The following is a 22,281-nucleotide window of genomic DNA, read 5'->3' as shown; positions in this document are numbered from 1 at the left end:
AGATGAAAGATGGTTGCAACCAGAGTCCAATAACACCTGGAGGACCTCTCTTTCTTTATCCCTTTTTAAGAGATCTGTAACCAAGCTAGGAATGTCCTCTTCCTGATACTCTGGAGCTGCTGAGTCAGTGTAGTTGATGCAAAGGGACCCAGTTTCCACTATGTAGCAAAACACCGTGCTGTTTACATTGCGTTACCAGCTTGAAATTGGGGGATAGAGTCATGAGCTTATGCTCAGAAATGCTCTCCCTGCCTTCTCCCCCATCCATATGCACAGATAAACACATTAACAAGAAGTGCACCTATATTATTTCCATGTTAGCGTAATTCCCAAAGTTCTTTATATGCTGATGTCACATTGGAGTTTATCAAACCTGGGGTTTTAATGTCAGCATTAAAGAGAGATTAAAGCACATTTAAAGCATCCTGCAAATAAAGCAAAAAATGACAAGTAATTGCACAAATGATTATCACATGCAATTGCGCACGTAAAGTGATATCGGAAATGCATTGTCGCTGAAAGCAAAAAGTAACCTTGAAAGTATAAAGATGTGTGTTAATACTTCTTTGTGACCATTTTAATGGCATGTTTTGTGTGACACTGTGTGAAATTGTTTCACATAATTACGCGATTCCTCCAGGATATTCATGGGATAAACTCTTTGTGTGATAAACTCCATAGAATGAAGCATCTCCTACTGATGGCTGAAATTGTTCCATTCCATACTATGGCATTACAATACTCTTATAGTTTTTCCATACACTTCATCCTTGCACTTTTGAAGCACCAAGGATACTCTAACTCACAGCCCACAAGACAGAAATTAGTCTTTGCATGGGAATATGGTGCCATTTCAGACATTGTTGTGCTGTCACTTCCTTATACTGCCAGACATCCATTACAAGTAGCTAAGTGCAGGATGCAGCTAGCAGTACAATGGATCCTTGCTATCCAGTGAGGTTTGCCTCCAGGAGCTCCTGCGGATACCAAAATCCATGGATGCTAAAGTCACATCCTTACAGTCAGTCCTCCATATCCACAGATTCTTTATCCATGGATTCAATCATTCACAGCTTGAAAATATTCAAAAAATATACAAATTCCAAAAAGCAAGCCTTGATTTTGCCATTTTATATAAGGGATGCTATTTTATTACAATATTGCATTTAATGGGACTTACATCCACGGATTTTGGTATTCAAGGGGGGGACCTGGAACCAAATCCCAGTGGACACAAAGGGCACACTGTACAATGCCATTGTAAAATTGTATCCTTTTATTTGTGTGTTGTGTACCTTCAAGTCGTTTCTGACTTACAGCGTCCCTAAGGCAAACCCATCACGGGGTTTTCTTGGTAAGATTTGTTTAGAGGGGGTTTGCCAATGCCTTTCCCTGAGGCCTTGTATAAAATGGCAAAATCAAGGTTTGCTTTTTGAATTTATTATTTTTGTAATATTTTCAAGCCACAGATGGTTGAATCTGTGGGTGAAGAATCCATGCATGCGGAGGACCAATTCTTCTAAAACCCCTGGAGGCCCAGGTGAATCCCATCCTTGCTCTAAATGTACCTTACAGTATCCAGAAGAAGGGGAGGGAGTGATGCTGTTTTTGTTCTCTTTACACTGTGCTTTTCTGAAGGACATTTTAGCACAGGGAGGCAATTTCAGCCTTTTCTACACCATGAAATTCCAGGAGAGAGAGAAGATTCATGGGATCCATAAATGCTCTATTGTCTCCTTACTTCATAAGATCTCTGTAAAAGCCAAACTTCTTGACTGACTTAGCCTCCTTAAGCCTACTAGGAGAGGTGAGGGAAAGGAGGAGTGTTTTTTCCTGCTGTGCCTTCTCTAACAGCAGGTTTGCAGTAATTATAGGTCATGAAAACAAACAGTTAAAGCACAGTTAACAGCAGTACCCTTGAATATGGCTAAGTGCTGCGGTTCCTTGAAGATAAACACTGCTATCTGTGTTTACAAGGTCTAAAACTGAGCAACTACTGCCACACAGGCATGTTCACTGAAGTCTTATTCAGCTGAATAGCAAACAAATATATTTTGGATCAGGGGTAGGCAACCTGCGGCCCGCGGGCCGGATGCGGCCCGGCAAGGCCTTGGGACTGGCCCCAGCCCGGTCCTGCCGCCGATTGCCGCCGGGGCCTTTGGGGGGCAATTGTCAATAGAAGCCTCAGAAACATGCATTTATATTAACACTTTTTAAAAAATCAGCAAATTTTTTCGCGTGTCCTTCATTTTTTTAAAAAAAACGTCTTCCATTTGAAAATTTTGTCCTACATTTGTCCTGGTTTATTCATATATGTAATTTTTTTAAAAAAATTATTTAATTATTTATTTTTTGGCTTTGGCCCCCCATTTGTCTGAGGGACAGCAACCTGGCCCCCGGCTCAAAAAGGTTGCCTACCCCTGTTTTGGATGATCTCTCAAGCAGCCTCCTCCTCATCTTGGTACCCTCTAGATGAAATCTAGGGTTGTGTAGTGGTTACAATGTTGGGCTGCAACCCAGGAGATCAAAGCTCTAATCCCAGTTCACTGGCTGACCTTCGACAAGTTGCTCTCACTTAAGTCTAATCTACCTCACAGGGTTGCTATGAAGAGAAAGTAGAGAAGAGGAGAGCCATGCATGCTTCCTTGAGCTCCCTGGGCGAAAGGTGGGATATAAATGTAAGAAATACATTCTGTTGAGTCTCTACAGTTATAAGCAAGAGTTTATATCTCCCTTCTCTGCTTCTGAGCTTGACTAGCAGAAAATCAATTGTGATTTATTCCTTCAGAAGCAATTATATAACCATTTTTATATAATGTTTTTAAAATAGTGCTAGTTTTCTGGTAAGACAGACAGGATATATCAATTTGCTGGGTATTTTAAATCATCTTCTGAGGTAAAAAAATAATCTGTACACATTTAGAGTGATGTTATTCACTCCCAGGTTCTACCTATACAAATTTACCTCTCCAATTGCTAAAGACATTAACCCACAAAAAGCATACTACACACTTGCGTAGACTAAATCAACATTCTCTTGCTATCATTCTTCTTATCAGTAAACAGCTTCCCAAGCAAATAAAAGGCCTTTTCAAGAAGCCAGGACCACCCCTCCTGGAATACCTATTACACCAGTTGTGGATGGACAAATTGCAACCAGCTACAGCATGCATGGAATGCAACCTCCTGTGAAGATAGCGGACAAACCAAAAGGGAAGTGGTTCTGAATATACAGTGTGTTTTACATCCTCTCTATGCAAAGTATACAAAAAGCCCCATTCTTACATAGCCACAAAACCTTTGTAACACTACCACTGGATATATTCTAACCATGGTAAGAAGTAAAACTGCCCTTCTCCAGAGGCACAGAGGCTCCATGTTGCATTTGTGGACTTTTTATAAATATATCTGCTTACAGTGGTCAGAATCCTTCCCTGCCTCTTCAGCATAGGCATCAATACCTAGCACATCATATGAAGCTGTTTTGACTTTTAAAATTGCTTAATTGTGTTTTAAATTTTATATTTATACATTTTAATATTTCTTGTATTGTTTTTAAATTGTGTTGTTTAAAACTTGTTGTTCACTGCCTTGAGTCCCTATAGTGGGAGAAATATGGAATATAAGTGAATAAAATAACAATAACAACAATAATAGCAGCAGCATTAAGGGCAAGGAACCGGCCAATTAAAAAGATTGTATGTACAGCGCTGTGTAAATTTATAGCGCTTTATAAATAAAGGTTAATAATAAATTAAGAAATGAAAGTGGAAATGCCCCAGCATACTACTGTATATTTTGCAGCAAGACCCTCAGAAGCACGGAGCAACTGCTGGGCAACCCATCACCACTTTTCCCTTACCTCCAAACCTGGGATGAAGCACTGGGACTTGTCTGTGGTGCACCACAGAACCGTGGCAGTAGAAAGGACCTAGAGCCCTCCAGACATTGCTGGACCTCCATCAGCCCTAGCCAGCACAGCCCATGTCCAGGGATGATGGGAGTTTCAGTGCATCACAGACAAGCTCTCATTTTACGTCTTTAAAAAATAACATGCATGAGGGCCTTTTTACATATGTCCTTGTGGCATACTTCAGATAGGCCTGAGTTACAAGCCAGGACTCGCTCACTGATATTTTTAGCCAAGTTTAACATGATTTTTGAAAAACCACTTCCTTTAATCATACTACAATAAATGAAAAAGAAAAAAAGTGTAAGGCTTCAAAACAAATTATTTTTGAAGACCTGATGAAAAATAGGCCAGTGCAAAAGTTTTTAAAAATGATAAAGTCTTCCAAAAGCTGTTGGAACAAAAAGCCCCATTCTTACATAGTCACAAAACCATCACAATACTACACAGATGTGTCACTGGGTATATTCTAGCCATGATAAGAAGTAAAAATGCCCTTTCCCCAGATGTACAAAGGCTCCATGCTGTACTATTTACATGACCAGTCTATATATGTATGTATCTACACTGCACAATTACCGTGATTTGATCCCATTTTAAATGTAACGGCTCCATCCTATGGAAATCTGGTGTCTTGTTTCAAGTGGGGGTGTGTGGCATTTTCTCAACAGTACATGCCCTCAAACTACAAATCCTGGGATTCCATAGGCTGGAGCCATGACATTTAAAAAAGTATCATGTTGCTGTAATTGTGCAGCGTGAACACTACAACTGCTTTAATACAGATTAAAATGAATTAAACTTTTTAACATCACATGATAAGCACTGATCCATCCAAGTTAGGGCCATATGCTCTGCACTGTAGCTGTTCTCAAGTCAAGTGATCCATAGTCATGGAATTCCCTGACTCCACCCAAGAGATACCTGCTTAATGCTCCTTTCAATGGACTGAAAAGACAGATTTTCAGCCCTGCTCCTATTAGTTAATCCTTTCATAATCATGTTCAACTGTATATTGCATTTTTACATGTTTGTTACTGCAATATGGAAAGCCAACAATAACATACTTCACATGAATTAGTTAGGAAATAAAATAAAAGTTTCTCTCACATACACAATGCCCCCAAACCTTTCACTTTACCTAGCAGCTTCATGCAGTCAATAGCCCTGGAGATGTTAATATACAGAAATACCATACATACTGTACATATGTATACAGAGAGAGAGAGAGAGAATTCCTACTCCCCATCTAAGTAAACAAGTACAGTACTTGTTTACATGTAAACAGGGAATAAGCATCATTATCTTGACAAATCAAGTAAATGAAGCCACAAATTATTTGTTAACATATTTGAATGATTCATACCCACCCCTCTTCCCCTGTCACTGGCCTTTAATAGAAGTTGCCTTGCATAGTAGACTCTTAGTGGTCTCCCTGACTGACAGAACCTAATGGCATGACTCCAGACATTTTGTCCTTTGTCTAGGAGTGAAATTTGGAGTTCCAAATTTAGGAGTTCCAGTTTGGCATGGATGTTTTTGCCTCCAAGAACAAAAGCAACAAACAAGATGCAAAGTTCACAACAAAAACCAGAGTCTGTAAGTAGAAAATACTATAGCTCTCTTGACCCACTATGTTTTTATAATAAAAACAACAAAACTGTTATTTCCTTTTCCTTTATCTCTATGATGCTTGCTATGTATTTTGCCTACATCCTTATTCTCTCTCTGGACAATCCTACCCTTTGCCCTAGATGGGATGCTCCCTATACTAGCTGTTTTGCTTATCTAATGCTGTAGTGCTATAAGAACACCTGCCTTGTATTTAATCACTAGCTTAGCAACTACTAGCAAAAAAGAATCCCATGCAGGTTAAAGAGCAGAATGGCAGAGGTGAGATCAAGAACTCAGTCCCTCTGCTGTGCATACTACAGATATCAAGGAAACTGAGTGAAGGAGAAATAGAACATTTTCCGTCCCTCCTGTGGCAGAAACCCTGAAAGTTAATGATTTACCATAGGTGCTTACAATTTGCTGCTGCTACCTATACAATTTAACATTTCTCCATGATGAAATGAAGTCCACTCAAACACAACCTGAAAGTACAGTCGGCCCTCCTTATACACGGATTTTTTATACACGGATTTAAGCATACACGGTTTGAAAATGTTCCAAAAAAGTATAAATTTACCTTGATGTTCCATTTTTTATTAGGGACACCATTTTGCTATGTCATTATACTTAATGGGACTTGAGCATACACGGATTTTGTTATACACAGGGGATCTTGGAACCAAACCCCAGCGTATAACAAGGATCCACTGTAAGCACTCAGATCCGAAAGGAACCTAAACAAGGAATAAATCAGTTGTTTCTTGATTTGGTCAGAAAGGAGGGAGGACATCAGTGGCGCGACAGAGAAGACAATCAAAATAGCCCTTGGGGCCAATTGTTTGTTGCTTAAATGTTACTCGCTAAAGGTGTGATTTTGTGCACATCCACTCACGTTTAAGTCCCACTCCATTCAATAGTTAAGTATCTACAAGATTGCAGTATACATAGCAAAACTTTTTTGGCCTCAGGGCAATGGAAATGCTCCTCTGAACAAATCTTGCCAAGAAAACTCCATGATAGGTTTGTCTTAGCGTTGCCATAAGTCAGAAACTACTTGAAAGGTACAAAACAACAACTTCTTTGTCTATGTATGGGATATTTACCTATTTATAAATTAGCACACTACTCATTATGAAGGATGTGGTAGCTCAAGTGGTTAAGTTGTTGACTCTATTGATTGCAAGATCGGCAGGTTGGCAGTTTCAGGCCCGGGTGCTGCATGATGGAGTATGCTCCCTTTACTAGTCCCAGCTTCTTCCAATCTAGCAGTTCAAAAGCATGCAAATGAAAGTAGATAAATAGGTACCACTCCAGTGGAAAGGTAAACAGCATTCTATGCAATCATGCTGGCCACATGATCACAGAGTAGTCTCTGACAATGCTGGCTCTTCGGCTTAGTAACAGAGATGAGCACCGTCCCCTAGGGTTGGACATGACAACCTTGTCAACAGGGAATATCTTTACCTTTTACCGCTACTCATTATGATGATGGAAGGGGTAGGTAAGAGAAAGAATTACACGTTGTAGGAGGCATCAACTATAATAGGGTATGCAGTATGCAGCTCTCCAGATGTGGTTGGACCACAAGCTCTGTCAGGGCTCTACAGCATAGCCAACGATCCAGAATGACAACATCTGTAGACCAAGAATGCCTGGACTGCTACAGGTTGTACACCCTGAGGAATCCCTGTGGGTGAAGACTGAACCAGGCACCCAGCATCACCGGTGCTGGCCTGAGTTTACTGCTCTCGTTAACCTTAAGCCCAGCAATTTCTTTTTGCCACTACTAAATAAACAGCAGTCACAAACACATACATGCATAAAGTGAAAGGGGGAAGCAATGAAGGAAGGTCTGCCAGTGCCTTCAAGACAAACTGACTTCAGCATGTGCTTTCATAGATATCAACCCATTTCTTCAGTGTAACTCAAAAAGAGGATTGATATTCATGAAAACTCATTCTGAAATAAATCAGTTAGTCTCAAAGGTGCTGCCAGAACTCTTTTTATGTCCCCTTCCTCTTCCATTTAGTGCTGAAACAGGCTAACACAGCTGTCTCTTTGAAATTCACTTATTCAGAAGTGCCAGTAAAGGAATCACCATCAGCATGAAGGCAACAGGCTCCCCAAAAAGCAATTGGGGGGGGGGGGGGGAGAAGGTAGTTGAGATTCCATTCATTTTTGTAGTATCTAAAAGTCACTTCATACCCAAAGATGTACAGGGAGTAAAATCCCCATACATGCGCGCGTACACACACACGCACACATCGATAGTTGCTCAGGCTGCTGCATTCCAAACCCTTGTGCTTAGAGGAACAGACTGATAAATGAACAGGCTACCAGTCAGATACAAATAGTCAAGGCACATGTGACTGAGTTGCCTGCGCTTCCACAGCCATCCTTTGGTGAAATAAAATATTCAACTAGTTGTACTGGAACAACTGAGATGGCACTGATAAGTACTAAAGTGAATGAAGATGAAGCACCTACAGTTATACCTCATCAAAACAAAATTAAACTGTTCATATAAGACAGGAGTGGGCAACTGCACAGTGGATGGAGGCCATTTTTTCCACCTGCACCCACCTGGTGGGCTGCACTGGCATATTTCAGGGTGCCTCAAATGGCACAGTGATACATCATGCCACCATTTTGGCCAATTTTTAAAATTTGTGTTCTGGGAACACAAAAAGCCTTTGGAGTGTCAATGAAATCAAACCATGGTGCTTTGGAAATGTTTTTGGATGGTTTGGGGGCAAAAAAAATCACCTGACAATCAGCCCCAACAAAAATTATTATATTATTACAAATATTGTAATAAAACAATTTCTACCTAAACTTTGAATGTGTTTAAATACAATATGCAAACCAAATGCACTAAATCAGATAACATTATTGGGAGTGCTGGAAAAATGGAAAGTGGAAAAAATTTTCACAAAACCCACATCACTGTTTCAATCCAACCATTTATTCAGAGTGGAGCAGCAGCAACCTGTTTTCAGTGCTTTAGAGTCAATTGCTAAACTCAAGAAATACGTTGTGTTCTCTCTTCACTGTCCCAGCAGAGTTGATGGATATATATTACCAGCTGCTTCAGAAATAGCAAGAAATAACATTTCTTTCTGGTAACCTAATCTGGATTTTGTTACACTGCACCAATCATGACATCCACAATCCAAGTAACATGTGACAAGTGGCAAAAATGCATGTCTTATTTCCTTTTATGGCCTTTCATACACTTTGAATATGCCTGTTCCTAGCAAAGACAAACTCGTTCTAGTGAACGAGGGATTAGACCCCAAAACTGGGAGAGTTATCCCAAAATTAGATGGTGTGATTAAACAAAATGCAGACTATCAACTTTTAATCCTGATCTACTTACCAAGGGGGAAGGGGACAACAACCAAGAAACATGTAACAGCATTTTTGTAACATTTGTTTAAATATCAGCAGTATATTTCTGGTACATTTCATATGATTAACATATTGTTTATCTGAATCAAGCAACAGTTAACATTTTTTTAAAAGACAAAGAGAATTGCCACAGGCCCACTAAGCTCCATTTCTTTGGACACAGAAACGGAAATGTTAAGAGGGTTAAGTGCAAAGAAAATGCTCCAGTATATTGTGACGGCCCAATATGAGACAGCTGGAAGAAAGCTCTTTGGAGGCAGCAGCTGCACACATTCTACTGCACAACTGACAAGACACAAAGCAACTTATTTCTGCCTTCTTCCCGTCTAAAGCAAACAGTTTATTCAGATTGCTTTTCCAACCAATTTTCTAGGATTTGGGCCTTGAAGAAGTTCAGCAGCTAGTTGCATCTTAAGCTGCTTTGCACTCAGCCCCTCAAATTAAAAAAGCTAACCTTATCTTAGCTGTGCTCAATTCATCATCTCCCCCTAAGTCCTGATAACAATGGAATACTTTTTTCCCCTTGAAGCAAAACTGGAAACACATAATGCACTCTTGTGGAGAATGTGTATGTATATATATGACAGAAAGTGTGTGTGTGTAACTTATTTGCTTTTGAAGGAATCCATCCCCTGTGTTTCCTTATGAATCACTATTCTAAAAGTGCTCTCTTGTGCTTCCTCAGTGGATTAAAGTTAGTCCAGAAGAAAATATCTTGCTGTCACACAACTAATCTCCTTTATGGATGGGGTATTTTGAACTCATAGGATGATGACATCCTGTAATCTAAACGATTAAAACGGTGAAGGGTCTGGAAACCATGCCCCATGAGCAATGACTTAGAGAGCTGGAGATGTTTAGCCTGGAGAAGAGGAGGTTAAGAGGTGATATGATAGCCCTGTTTAAATATTTGAACGGATGTCATACTGAGGAGGGAGCTTGCTTTCTGCTGCTCCAGAGAATAGGACCCAGAACAATGGATGCAAGCTACAGGAAAAGATATTTCATCTCAACATCAGGTGGAACTTTCTGACAGTAAGGGCTATTCGACAGTGGAAAACACTCCCTCAGAGTGTAGTGGAGTCTCCCTCCTTAGAAGTCTTTAAATGGAGGCTGGATGCCAATCTGTCGAGTATGCTTTGATTGAGAGTTCCTGCATGGCAGGGGTTGGACTGGATGACCCTTCTCTTCCAACTCTATGATTCTATGATAATCCTAAACATATTTATTGATGTTATAGTGTTATCTTACACACATACATAAGTATTTACTCAAAAGTAAGTCCCACTGCATCCCATCTGGTTTACCTCTAATTATATATTGAAGATTTAACTTCCCATAGCATCTCTCACAGGACAACAGTGTGTATTTGAGAAGTACTTGTTTCATTAGGAGTTAAGGACCAATAACATCTTCAGAATATTCCTAGACTTCACTTTCTTGTGTGGCCAAATGCAAGATTGAAGTTCATGATAAGCAACAGTTGTAATTCATCTGCCACAGCAAGAAGAGAGATTGTGTTCTATATACCAAAAGCTACCTGTGGCCTCTGGTAAGGGCCTTGTTCTCCAAATGCCTCCTGAACCTTGATTATTTTAAAGAGATGGAATTTATTTTTCTCTTAAAATAGTGTATTTTAAAGTAAATTCCAGGAGAGCTGTTTAAACTCTGTTTCAAGAAGGCCCATTCTGACATCTTATTTAAAAAGTCATTTGATGTAACTAGACATTCCTGTCATTTGAAATATCACTTCCAGTCACTGTCACACCAGGTCTATGGGTTCAACCTCCTGAGGGTGTGGAAGAATAAAAAATGACACTCTGCCCCCTTGGCAACATCCACTCCTATACAAAGAGAAATTTCTGTATACCACAAATGAGTTTGGGAAAGACTGCATCAAGAGATGTTGTTTTGTGCCTTCAGGCTGATACTGACCTGTGGCATCCTTAGCATAAGGTTTTGTTTGTTGGTTGGTTTTGTTGTTGTTGTTGTTGTTTTGGCAATACTTATTCTGGGGTGGTTTGCTGTTTGCTTTCCTCTCAGTATGAGTTGCCCAATGATTTTCTGTGACTGAATGATAATCTGAACCCTGGTTTCCCAGCCCTAGTCCAACACTCCAACCAGTACATCAGCAACCTCAAGCCCTGTAGAAATGGACTAACAGGCTAACCCTAGAACAGAGATATGCCAAATTAAGCATTCCAGATGCCACCAACCTGCATGTACCATCAGCCCTAGCCAACATAGCCAATGCTGAGAAATGCTGGGAACTGCGGTCCAACAATAGGTGGAAGACTATACTTTGTCTGCTCCCACTCTGGAAGTCACAAATAGCTGCAACAGATAGTTAAAAGGGGGCACAACAGGCAGCATCTCACTCCACTTTAAACAAATAAGGACAAAAACAAAGTTATTTAAGGCTTCATCAAAAATGCTGGAAGCTGTTTGTTTACACCTACGAGGATGTGAAACTTGCACTTAATATTTCATTTCAGTTTCTTTATCTGTTGTCACATCAACATTCTTCCTAAGTTTCACCTCCCTACTGTTTTTCTTCAAATTGAGCCAAAAGTTAGTACATTTAGATCAGATATACCAAAGGCTGGTGGGAACTTCAGTGCAATGCCCCCAGGACAGGCTGAAAGCTAGAGAGATTGAGCACCAATGTACAAATCCTGGAACTAATATGCAGTGCCAAGCAACAAAACTACAGTGGACCCTTGTTATACGCTGGGGTTTGGTTCCAAGATCTCCCGTGTATAACAAAATCCGTGTATGCTCAAGTCCCATTAAATATAATGACATAGCAAAATGGTGTCCCTAATAAAAAATGGAACATCAAGTTAAATTTATCCTTTTTTGGAACATTTTCAAACCGTGTATGCTTAAATCCGTGTATAAAAAATCCGTGTATAAGAAGGGCCGACTGTATATTTGCAATCAGAACAGAATCCCAAATCCTAAACATACTTCCATCTCTGAATCCTGCAGCTAAAAATATGTGGGCCCAATAGTAAATACCCCTTAAATACTATTAAAGAGATTACAGTGTGGATCTGGACACAGCTTCATAAATGCTGAGCTTTACTGGCTCCTGGGAAATTTCACACAATTAGTTCATTCTTGTCTTCCCTGCCAGAAAGATGACAGTGTCTCTTTCCTCCCTCCCTTCCCAGTTATTCTTGCTACAGAAAGGAACTTGGGTTAGTTTGTATAGCAGTGATAACTTTATCTGGCACTAGAGAGACCCTGGATTACTGCTAGGAGCAAATGAATGTTTATAGTGTTACAACATCCATTATGAAAGGTCCTGCTACTTTTGACAATGAGTGGATTGTGGAAATATTTGGCACAATTAAGGATGCTACTAACCCACACATTTTTGGGTCTAGATCCTTCTGTCACCTTTATGAAGTTCTTGTTATTTGTAGAGAAAGAAGTTAAATTAAGGCTTCTTGACAGTTTTTCACTGCAGAGCCTGAATTTAGAACAGGATTGTGCACAGTGATATTCATGGACTGCAATCCCCATCAGTCTTAGCTAACACAGTCAAATGTGAAGAACCCTGGGAGCAGCATTCTCTGAAAGGGCACACTTTCTCCATGCCTGGTTGGGAATTAAGTGTTGCTGTTTGGAAGCCGCCTTCTTAAACAACAAAGTCCAATGTGGACAGGATTTGCCATCGAAGGAGCAGCAGTTACTTTGAGAAGAGAGTCCTGCCTATATCAGGAGACATATTTAACATTCAGCACTATAGGCAAAGCCATTACGTCCTGTGGCACAGCATATACTTGACTTGTAAGAGTAGCAATCATTGAACTCACCAGATGCTGTGGGACTCCCATGTCCAGCAGCCCTAATCAGTACTCCCAATGGTAAGGAATCCTACAGTTGGTAGTCCAACATCTGGAGGATTGCATGATTTACACCTCTGACCCAAGGAGCCAACGCTTTACTAGGACGATAGTCAGAGGCAACACACCTTCACTTGAAGACATATTACTTCATCACTAATCAATCTCTGTACTAATTATTTAACTCCCCAGCCCCTGTGAACATGCAGTCACCTTACTATATGTATAGAGATGTGTCTAAGCAATTAAGTAAAAACAACACACACTTCTATATACTAGCTTAAAAAACAACAGCAGGGGAAGTTGAAGGCTTTCATGGCCGGCATCCATAGTTTTTTGTGGGTTTTTAGGGCTATGTGGCCATGTTCTAGCAAAGTTTCTTCCTGACGTTTCACCAGCATCTGTGGCTGAAGATGCCAGCCACAGATGCTGGCGAAATGTCAGGAAAAAACTCTGCTAGAATATGGCCACATAGCCTGAAAAACCCACAAAAAACAGCAGCAGGGAACTTTAACAAGCCCTGTCTTGGTGCAAAGCAAGCCATTTCAGCCCTTCATCTGTTCCTCTTGTATGATGCAACACCAATTCATGCCTTTTTTTTTTTTTTTGGTACCCTGTGCTATTCTGTTCATATCAATAGTATGATTAGACCCTTTTCATTAAACTCAAGTCTAGACAAACTAAGGGCCCGGACAGGCCAAAATAAAGCTGCTTTGAGTCACTTTGGAAGTATGCTGTTTAAACAATGTATGTGTCCTAAGAGGCCGGAAGCCGTGCCAGAGCCACGCTCCAGTCCTAAGGACTGGAGCGCTGTGTTGATGCAGCTTCGGGCCTCTTAAGACACATGCATCATTTAAACAGCATACTTCCAAAGTGACCAGAAGCAGCTTTATGTTTGCCTGTCTGTTCGGGCCTAAATTTTATTTATAATGCTTCAGTTGCTAAGGCATGGCAAACAAACTCTGAAATCAACTACAATGTTCATCTAGAGAATGCTTGGTAGGAGAGGGACTGTAGGGCTGCTATGTGTGTGTTGTGAAACCAATGCTAACATCATTGCTTCCCCATTCAAAAATAAAATACATGAACACACTTTTTCCTCATTTGTACCTCAGAAGCATTTCTGATTGCTCTTGAGACTGCACTGTCTGAATGAAGTTAGTCTAACTGGAATTATCAGCTCATCCACATATTGAATTTAAAGAAAATCATTGGAACTGGTGCAAGCAACCTACTCTATAGACAGCAGTGCTGACCATCTGATGACACACATACCTTGACAAACGCAGGTGGGTAGCACAGATATTTTAATGGCATAGAAAAAAAGTATATTGACCCAAATATCACATGTGTATATAGAATATAAACTACAGGAATCACATGTAGATTGTCCCAGGATAACATACACAATTCTGATACATGTATAGCCAAACAGAGGAATGTGCTCAAAAGCTGTTGATGAACTGAGGCAAACAAGGTAAGAAAATAACTCATCTACAACCTAGCTCTTCAAAACAGCAAACCTGTTTCTGGAAGGTGGGGCTTGCAGGACTGAAAGTTTCTATGGGTCAAAAAGCCCTCTCCATGAAAGAAGCTATGTGCCAAGGAAAGGAGTACTAGTTTAGCCTCTTCCTTTTATACTAACATGATAATTTCCTTTGTGTAAGTGTGTGTATATGGGTAAGAGTAATGCATCAAGTGCAATGAACTGCAGTCAAACTATTCCACAACATCTTAAATTGTTCTTTTTATACTGATATTTCTAGCCCCAAGAAGCCAAACAACTTCCAGTGTTATTGGATATAGAAAATAAATATTGCTAGGCAAATTGAGGCTTTTGAGCAACATGCTACAAATCCCTTCTGAGAATGGCTTGCTCCAATATGAACAATAACTAATCACAGTCTCCAGTTCTGTTGGATTATTTAAACTGGCAGACTAGCAAAGAAATGCAAAAGAGCACGATAGTGAGCAGAGTGCAATCCCACTGCTTGCAGCAAACAAACCATGAGTAGTACCTTTTACTTCCACCAAGTCAATAATGCTCTTTTTTTTCTGGGCGTGGTTATTTAATCAACAGTCAATACTGTACATACTGCCCCAAGCCCTTAAAAGAAGAATGCTACAAAAATGCCATGAACAAACATGGCTCCTTCCTTCAGCCCAAGCCTAATGGAGAAGTCATGACTTGAGGTTGTGCAGACTGCCTGCATGGGTAGAAGAGGCTCCTGGATTGGGAAGCCTGTTCTGTCAAAGTGTTTGCCCTCACCCCCAGCGATATGAAAAGGGGGGTCTGTTTCCCCTGCTCTAGCCCCACAGGACTAACCTTTACATTTTTCCAATGAAAAAACTGGAAATGTTGATGAACACCTGGGAAAAACAGTAACAACAGTTTCTCTTCTGGAATTACTGAAATATTTTCCTTAAAAAGTACACTCACTTGAAATGCTACATGAAATACACCAGCAAGCAAAAACATTTTTATTCAAGCAAGGTTTTTATTGGGTTATCGGGAAAGGTGGTTTATATGGGGTATGTGTTTTAATGACGTTTTTAACTTTGTATGTGTAATGTTAACTTTATATTGTCTTAAATAGAGGATTTTAATTGTTTTAAATTTTTATTGTGAGATTTTGTTTTTAGATGTTTTTATCTTATAAGCTGCCTTGGTCCTTTTCTGGGAGAAAGGTGGCACAGAAATTAAGTAAGTAAATAAATAAATTGCTACCACTGAGTATTTCTTGCCTAAGAAAACTTGAAAATCTTATGAAATTTATGGGGTTGCCATAAAACAACAGGCAACCTGAAGGCACATACACTTGGATGAATACTATAGATTGGCCCAGGAACTTCCAGGGATTAATTTTTGCCTCTTAGGCTGTATCCACATTGCTGAAATAATCCAGTTTGACACTGCTTTAGCGGCCATGGCTCAATGCTATGGGATTCTGGGAACTGTAGTTTGTTGTCGCTCTAGGCTCTGGGGCCACAAACTAGTTCCCAGAATTCCATAGCATTGAACCATGGCTGTTAAAGCAGTATCAAACTGGATGATTTCTGCAGTGTAGATGTAGCCTGAGACCCTTATAGGCTGCAAGCCTATGTCTAGCTTTGAAAAAACATGTACTTTTTATATTATGAAGTGCTGCAGTGGGGATAGCTAATTTATTTGATGTGATGCTCCTAGTGACTTCCAAGAGAAACAATTCACAATTTTTATGGCCAGAAAAAGCACAGGCCAGCAAGCCTGGAGGGATCAAGGGCTTCAAAAGGAGCCTGTGGGGGTCATTTTGCCCACCTGCCCTTGGCTTTAGACATAGATTTTGCCACTAGTGAGGGCTGTTGTCTTCAAGGGAGGCGCATGTAGGAAGGCCTTTGTGGCTTGTGAATTGCTGTTTGCCTCCTTCCTCCGACCTTTGTTCTGGTTTGGTAGACAGTCACAGCAGAAGCAGCCTGTGCCTGCTGTATTTCAGACTTGCTCCATCTACCTTTTCATCCCCCATACCAAACAACTGTGACACTATGAACTGGACAAATCACCCTGCTTTGCTGGAAGAGAAAAAGATCAGTAGATGGGGCAGAAATTGCATGGGACTCAAAGATCTGGGTGTAAACTAAGGTCTAACTAGACCCAGAAAAAAAAAGTGGACTGTGCCTACCACTTCTAGCTGAGTAGGTATACGGTATATTCACAATTTTGTCTGTACTAAACTAAAGTTTTTATGTTTTTTCAATGCTGTTAGTGCCAAACAGTACAACTTTATATAATGAATTATAAATGAAGCATTTTATGACACTGCAGCAGTGAAATAAATTCAGGCTCCAGATTAAACTAAGTATTGTGTTATTGCTGTGTACCTTCAAGTTATTTCCAATTTAAGGTAACCCTAAGGCAAACCTATCATTGGGTTTCCTTGGCATGATTTATTGAGAGGAAGTTTGTCATTGTCGTCCTCTGAGGCAGTGTGTGTGCAACTTGCCCTAGGTCAGTTGGTTTCCACGGCTGAGCAGGGATTTGAACCTGGGTCTCCCAGAGTCCTAATTCAAGACTCAAACCACTACACCACCTGGCTCCCATCAACATGCTGGGTCCTCCACAATAGATTATGACATCCAGGCCTGAATTACCTAATTTAACAAGTAAACACCAAGAAAGTAAGAGTATGTATCATGGCAATTGTTAAATGAAATGGAAAACAGGACTTTCTCTCTTCCACTTGCACACCTCTCTCTCTTTTTCCCAATAGGAAGAGAACTTTAAATAAAATGGTTCACAGTTCTATGACTCTACTGTTGGCTTTGTACCAATATTACTGAAGTAAGAGCATCTGCACTGAGTTACATTTCAGAGTCTGCAATCATATCACAGCTAATCCTTTGCCACCAGTGCATACTCATCTCCATTTAAAGATCCCTATTCTCTTCAGAGGACAAACATATAGTTTTGTCCTGGCTGCTTAAAGGCCAATTTAGCAGTCCAACTGTGGCTTTCAGCAAACTCAAGCCCACAACAACTTCCCTCATGTTATGTTAGTTTACAGAACTCAGATTTTGCTAAAAAAGACCAACACAGCCATTCTTCTGGCCTTTCAAACTAAAGAGCACACAGAGCCACAGTCAGCATCCAGACAGTACTATCTATGGAAGCCATACAAAATCTGAATGGTAATCTGTGAACCGTGGCTTCAGCCATGCAGGAATAAACTAATTATCTCCATCCACTGGCAAAGATCCACCAGAAGGCCTAACAAAATAGGATTACAATTATTCCAACTCCAGCATTTCAGAGAAGGAAAGCTATTCAGATTTTTTGCTACCATGCAACAGCAACAGAAGACAGCGGACATTCAAACTGATAAACAAATCCAACATTATGTGGAGCAAGATAGCCATAAACAGTCCTTTAAACCAAACCAGGACTAAAATGTAAATGGATACTTTTATGAGTGCACTTTGGGTCTCATTTTCAGCTTTATTAGTCTGGCATCCACAATGGCATCAGAAGAGAGCCAGGACACAACTGTCAGATACATTTAAAGCTCAGTTCTATGTGTATTTGCTCAGAAGCAAGGACCACTGCGTCCCAGAAGATCAGGCACAAGCTTACTGTCTTTAAAAGTAGTTTGTATGCTTTGGAAATCAGGAGCTATATTAAAAGAACTTGAGTGATACTGCATACAAAGTCTGTTAAATGATCAGTAATCTAATAGAGAGCTAGTACAGTGGTTTGAGAGTTGAACTACGACTCTGGAGACCAGAGTTTGATTTCAGCCATAAAAAAAACCCCAGTGGGTGACCTTGAGCAAGTCACACTCTCTCGGCCTCAGAAGGCAATCGCAAACCTCCTCTGAACAAATCTTGCCAAGAAAACCCCATGATAGGTTCACCTTAGGGCTGACTTGAAGGCACACAACAACAACAACAACACTCTAATAGGGCTTCTCTCTCCCTCTCCCTCTCCCTCTCCCTCTCCCTCTCTCTCTCTCTCTCTATATATATATATACACACACACACACACACACACACACACACAATGCGATAATGCAAACATTTGACTTCAACTTATCTTCCAATAGGGCTGTGGAACAATCAAATCTATGAGGTGGTTATATAAAGATCAGTAAGGAAATGCCTAACAGCTGTCACAAAGAGGAACATCACTTTTTCTGTAACCTCAGCCAGTTTTGCTTTTTGGTCCAGACTATTCAGATCTCATCCAATAAATAGCTTTTACACATGAACGCTTTATACCCACATGTACAAATTCATAATGATACCAATCCTCTATGGAAAAAACAGGAGATCCAGATAACCCAGGGTGACTGGAGATCCTCCTTTTCCAGGACAAGTCCTCCATTTCAACCTTCTGTACAGGAGGAATTCCAAACTGTCCTCCAAGCAGCATGAACATATAGCTCTATGAGTGTTTTCAGCATTTATTTTGGAATGTCTTCCATTTTTCTGGAATGTCCTCCTTTGCAGTGAGGACACATCTGGTCAGCCTGAGATAACCAAACAAGCTTTAAACTGTCTACTGCTTGCTCCAGGAGATGCCAAGGCTCACAGAAATAAGTGATATTTATGGAGCGTAAGACAACTTTAAATACTTCCTCCAGGTGAGGTTACACAAGCAAAGAATTTCTGCCAAAATCATCTGTCTACCCATTTTCAGCAGCAAAAGCAAAATGTAAAAGAGAGAGATTTGATTTTTAAGAAATCACATTGTATTTGGATGGAGGATATTTGGGAAGGGAAGGTTAGGGGTTTCCAAGCAAAAAACAATTTACAAAGGGAAAAGAAAGGTAACCCCAATGAACTCATTGCACACCCCAATCTCGATCGCAACCCATGTTGTTTTTTGAGGCTGCGGTTAAAGGAACAGATCTGCTGTGAGGAAAATTCCTGGAAGGACAGACACAGATCTCCTTCCAAGAGTCTGGGAAAGTGGACCTCACCAAGCTGGGGCAGACCGACTCTCAAGTAAATGCAGACACATGTCAGAAAGGTGTTGGGGAAAGGACTCAGGTTGCATCCGCACTTGCAAAACAGTCCAGTCTGACACCACTTTAACATGGTTCAAGGCTATGGAATTCAGGGACATGTATCTTGTTATGGCACCAGAGCTAAAGTGGTATCAAACCGGATTATTTTGCCAGCGCAGATGCAACCCCGAGTCCTCTCCCCCTAAGAAGCATGCTTCTTAGTCCTACTCAAAATGGAGGGCTTTCTGGCATTCCTCCTGGCCAGAAGGCTGAAATGGAGGACGTGTCCTGGAAATGGAGCACCTCTGGCCCCCCCGAATGAAGGACATTCAAGGAAAATAGGGGACCTGACCTGACCAAAGCTCAAAACACCTAATATAAATGCATGGTTCTTAGTCCTGATCCTAAGGGAGGACGTTTTGGGGTTCTTCTTGGACAGAAGGTGTAAATGGAGGGCAGGCCCTAGAAAGAAAAGAAGGTGTCTAGCCAGCCTGGATGTGTCCTCACTGCAAAGGAGGACCTGGCACCGCAAAATGGAGGAGAGTCAAGACCAAATGTAGGACATTATCAAATAAATGCGAAAAACACTCCTATAAAGATAAATCCATGCTTTGTGCTCAAAATGGAGGACATTTTGGAATCCCTCCTGGACAGAAGGCTGAAATGGGGAGATAGGTCCTGGGAAAGGAGGGCACCTGGTCATCCTGGGCGGCAAGAGAGAGAGCCTTTTCCCCAAGGCGCTGGAGGCCCAGAGGGCAGGGAAAGCAGAAATTTCTCCTCTTCCTCGGATGACCAGGTGTCCTCCTTTTGCTGGACACGTCCTCCATTTCAGCCTCCTGTCCAGGAGGTATCCCCCAAACGTCCCCTACCTTCTTGAACACCACCAAGAGCTCCTTTCCCAGGACACGTCCTCCATTTCCACCATCTCTGTCCAGGAGGACTCCCCCACACGTCCTCCATTTTGAGCACCACTGGGAACCACGGCTTTACATTTCCAGGGAGTGGCTACTGAAAAGCCTGCATTTGCTTTTCTAAGGAGTGTTGGGAGCTTTTATAGTGGGCCATGATCCTCCCTTTTTCCCCTCGAGCGTCCTCCATTTTGCGGTATCTGGTCCTCCTGCTTTGCAGATAGAAGGATCCATCTGAGGCCACCCTTCCCCCCTGCTGCAGGGGTCCTCCTTTTCCCGGACCCGTCCTCCTCCTCTTTCCCAAGAGGAATCCCAACACGTCCTCCATTTTGAGCAGCCTGCATTTGCCTTTGGAGCTTCTTATAAGTGGGTCATGGTCCTCCTTTTCTCCTTGCACGACCTCCTTGGCGGGATGAGGACCCAATCTGGCCACCCTTCCTCCTCTTCCTCCTCCTGTTAGGGATCCTCCACCTCAGCCTCCTTTCCAAGAGAAATCCCAAAATGTCCTCCATTTTGAGCAGGACCGAGAAGCCCCCATTTGCCTTCCTGGGAGTGTTGGGAGCTTTTATAACAGGCCATAGTCCTCCCTTTTCCCCTCAAGCGTCCTCCATTTGACGGTGCCTGGTTCCTCCTCCCAGGAGTCCTCCACCTCAACCTCCTTTTCAGGACGAATCCCAACACGTCCTCCATTTTGAGCAGGACTGAGAAGCCTGCATTTGCCTTTCTTAGGAGCTTTTATAGTGGGCCATAGTCCTCCCTTTTCCTTCAAGCCTCCTCCATTTTGCAGTGGCTGGTCCTCCTCCTCCCAGGGGTCCTCCACCTCCTTCCCAAGCGGAATCCCAACACGTCCTCCATTTTGAGAAGCCTGCATTTGCCTAAGAGTGTTGGGGGCTTTTATAGTGGGCCAGGGTCCTCCCTTTTATCTTCCATGTGGCTCCTTGGCCACCCTCCCTCCTCCTCCTTCTCCTTCCCAAGAGGAATTCCAGAAAGCCTTCCAGTTTGAGCAGGACTGAGAAGCCCTCTTTTGCCTGCCTTAATAGGAGTGTTGGGAGCTTCTTATAGTGGGCCAGGGCACTCCCTCTGCCTCCTCCTCCTCCTCCTCCTCCTCCTCCTGGGGCGGCTGCTGCTGCTGCTCACCTGGATGAACTGGATGGTGAGGGCGGACTTGCCCACCCCTCCGCCGCCCACCACCACCAGCCGGTACTTCTCCTGCCCCGGGCCGTCCCTGCAGCCCGCGGCCATCGAGGAGGGCGAGCCCCAGGCAGGCCGGCCAGCCCCAGCCCCAGGCCGGCTTCCTCTGCTCCTCCTGCCTCCTCCTCCTCCTGCTCAGGCCCAGGGAGGCGCCCCAAGGACTAGCTGCTGCTGCTGCTGCTGCTGTTGCTCAGCAGAGAGTGGCAGCGAGCGACTGGCCGAGCCTTTTGGGCTGCCCTACAAATGGCCGTCGGGGGAGGGGCCAGGCATGCAAATGAGGATGAATATGCATGAGGTGGGAGGGGTCACTTCCCTTCCCTCTTTGGAAGCTTTCCCCCTTTTCTCTTAACTGCACATAGAGCAAAAGTTTCTTTCTTTCTTTCTTTCTTTCTTTCTTTCTTTCTTTCTCCTTTTTTAAGTGAGACATTAATAGGGCCTTGCCCATTTCTGACAACGTAGAGAAACTTAGTTTCTTTTAAAGTTATTATTTATGTTGAGATATTTATGTGTCAAGCTATTTGAAGGCTTCAGTGATAAGCAATATTTATTGACTAAAAACTAAATGAGACTCCAATACAGTAACACTTCCCTTCCCTTCCTTTGCAAGAGGAAGAGGAGGAAGGCTACATCTTTACTAAAAGGACTGAAGCAACATGCAGGCATCTAACATCTCCAATTGTTTTGTTTCTTCCTTCTCCTGTTTGGTTTGTAAGATCTTACCTGAGGAAGAAGCCCATGGAGCTTCAAAAGCTTGAAACAAGTATATTGTACATTTCGGTTGGCCAATAAAGGTATCACGGATGGATTTTTGTTTCAACTAGTGGTAGCATTCAAAGATATAGCCATGTTTGTCTCTGGAATCAGCATGTAGAGGGAGATCTTGTAGTACCTTTGAGACTCACTGGAAGGA

The 22,281-nt window shown here is 41.9% G+C and overlaps 1 protein-coding gene across 2 annotated transcripts in view; it reads right to left on the bottom strand.

The window, feature by feature from the left end:
• The window catches only part of LOC149314433 (ras-related protein R-Ras2), a 60,106-nt gene extending 38,503 nt beyond the window's left edge, over positions 1 to 21,603 (bottom strand). Inside the window, exon 1 of one of the 2 annotated variants that reach the window (XM_089521107.1) lies at positions 21,318 to 21,603. In XM_089521107.1, the coding sequence (XP_089377233.1) occupies positions 21,318 to 21,422 (105 nt within the window). In that variant the 5' untranslated portion in view covers positions 21,423 to 21,603. Of the gene's footprint in view, positions 1 to 6,627; positions 6,647 to 21,317 lie in introns of those variants that run through there. The other variant, XM_089521110.1, reaches the window with a different exon arrangement.
• Positions 21,604 to 22,281: the final 678 nt, after the last annotated feature.

The sequence above is a fragment of the Sceloporus occidentalis genome, unplaced genomic scaffold (genome assembly GCF_023333645.1).
Source record: "Sceloporus occidentalis isolate IW3139 unplaced genomic scaffold, rSceOcc1.0.p SCAF_4, whole genome shotgun sequence".
NCBI classification, from domain to species: Eukaryota; Metazoa; Chordata; class Lepidosauria; order Squamata; family Phrynosomatidae; genus Sceloporus; species Sceloporus occidentalis.
The sequence above is the reverse complement of the archived record's forward strand: the minus strand, read 5'-3'. Positions and strand labels throughout refer to the sequence as shown.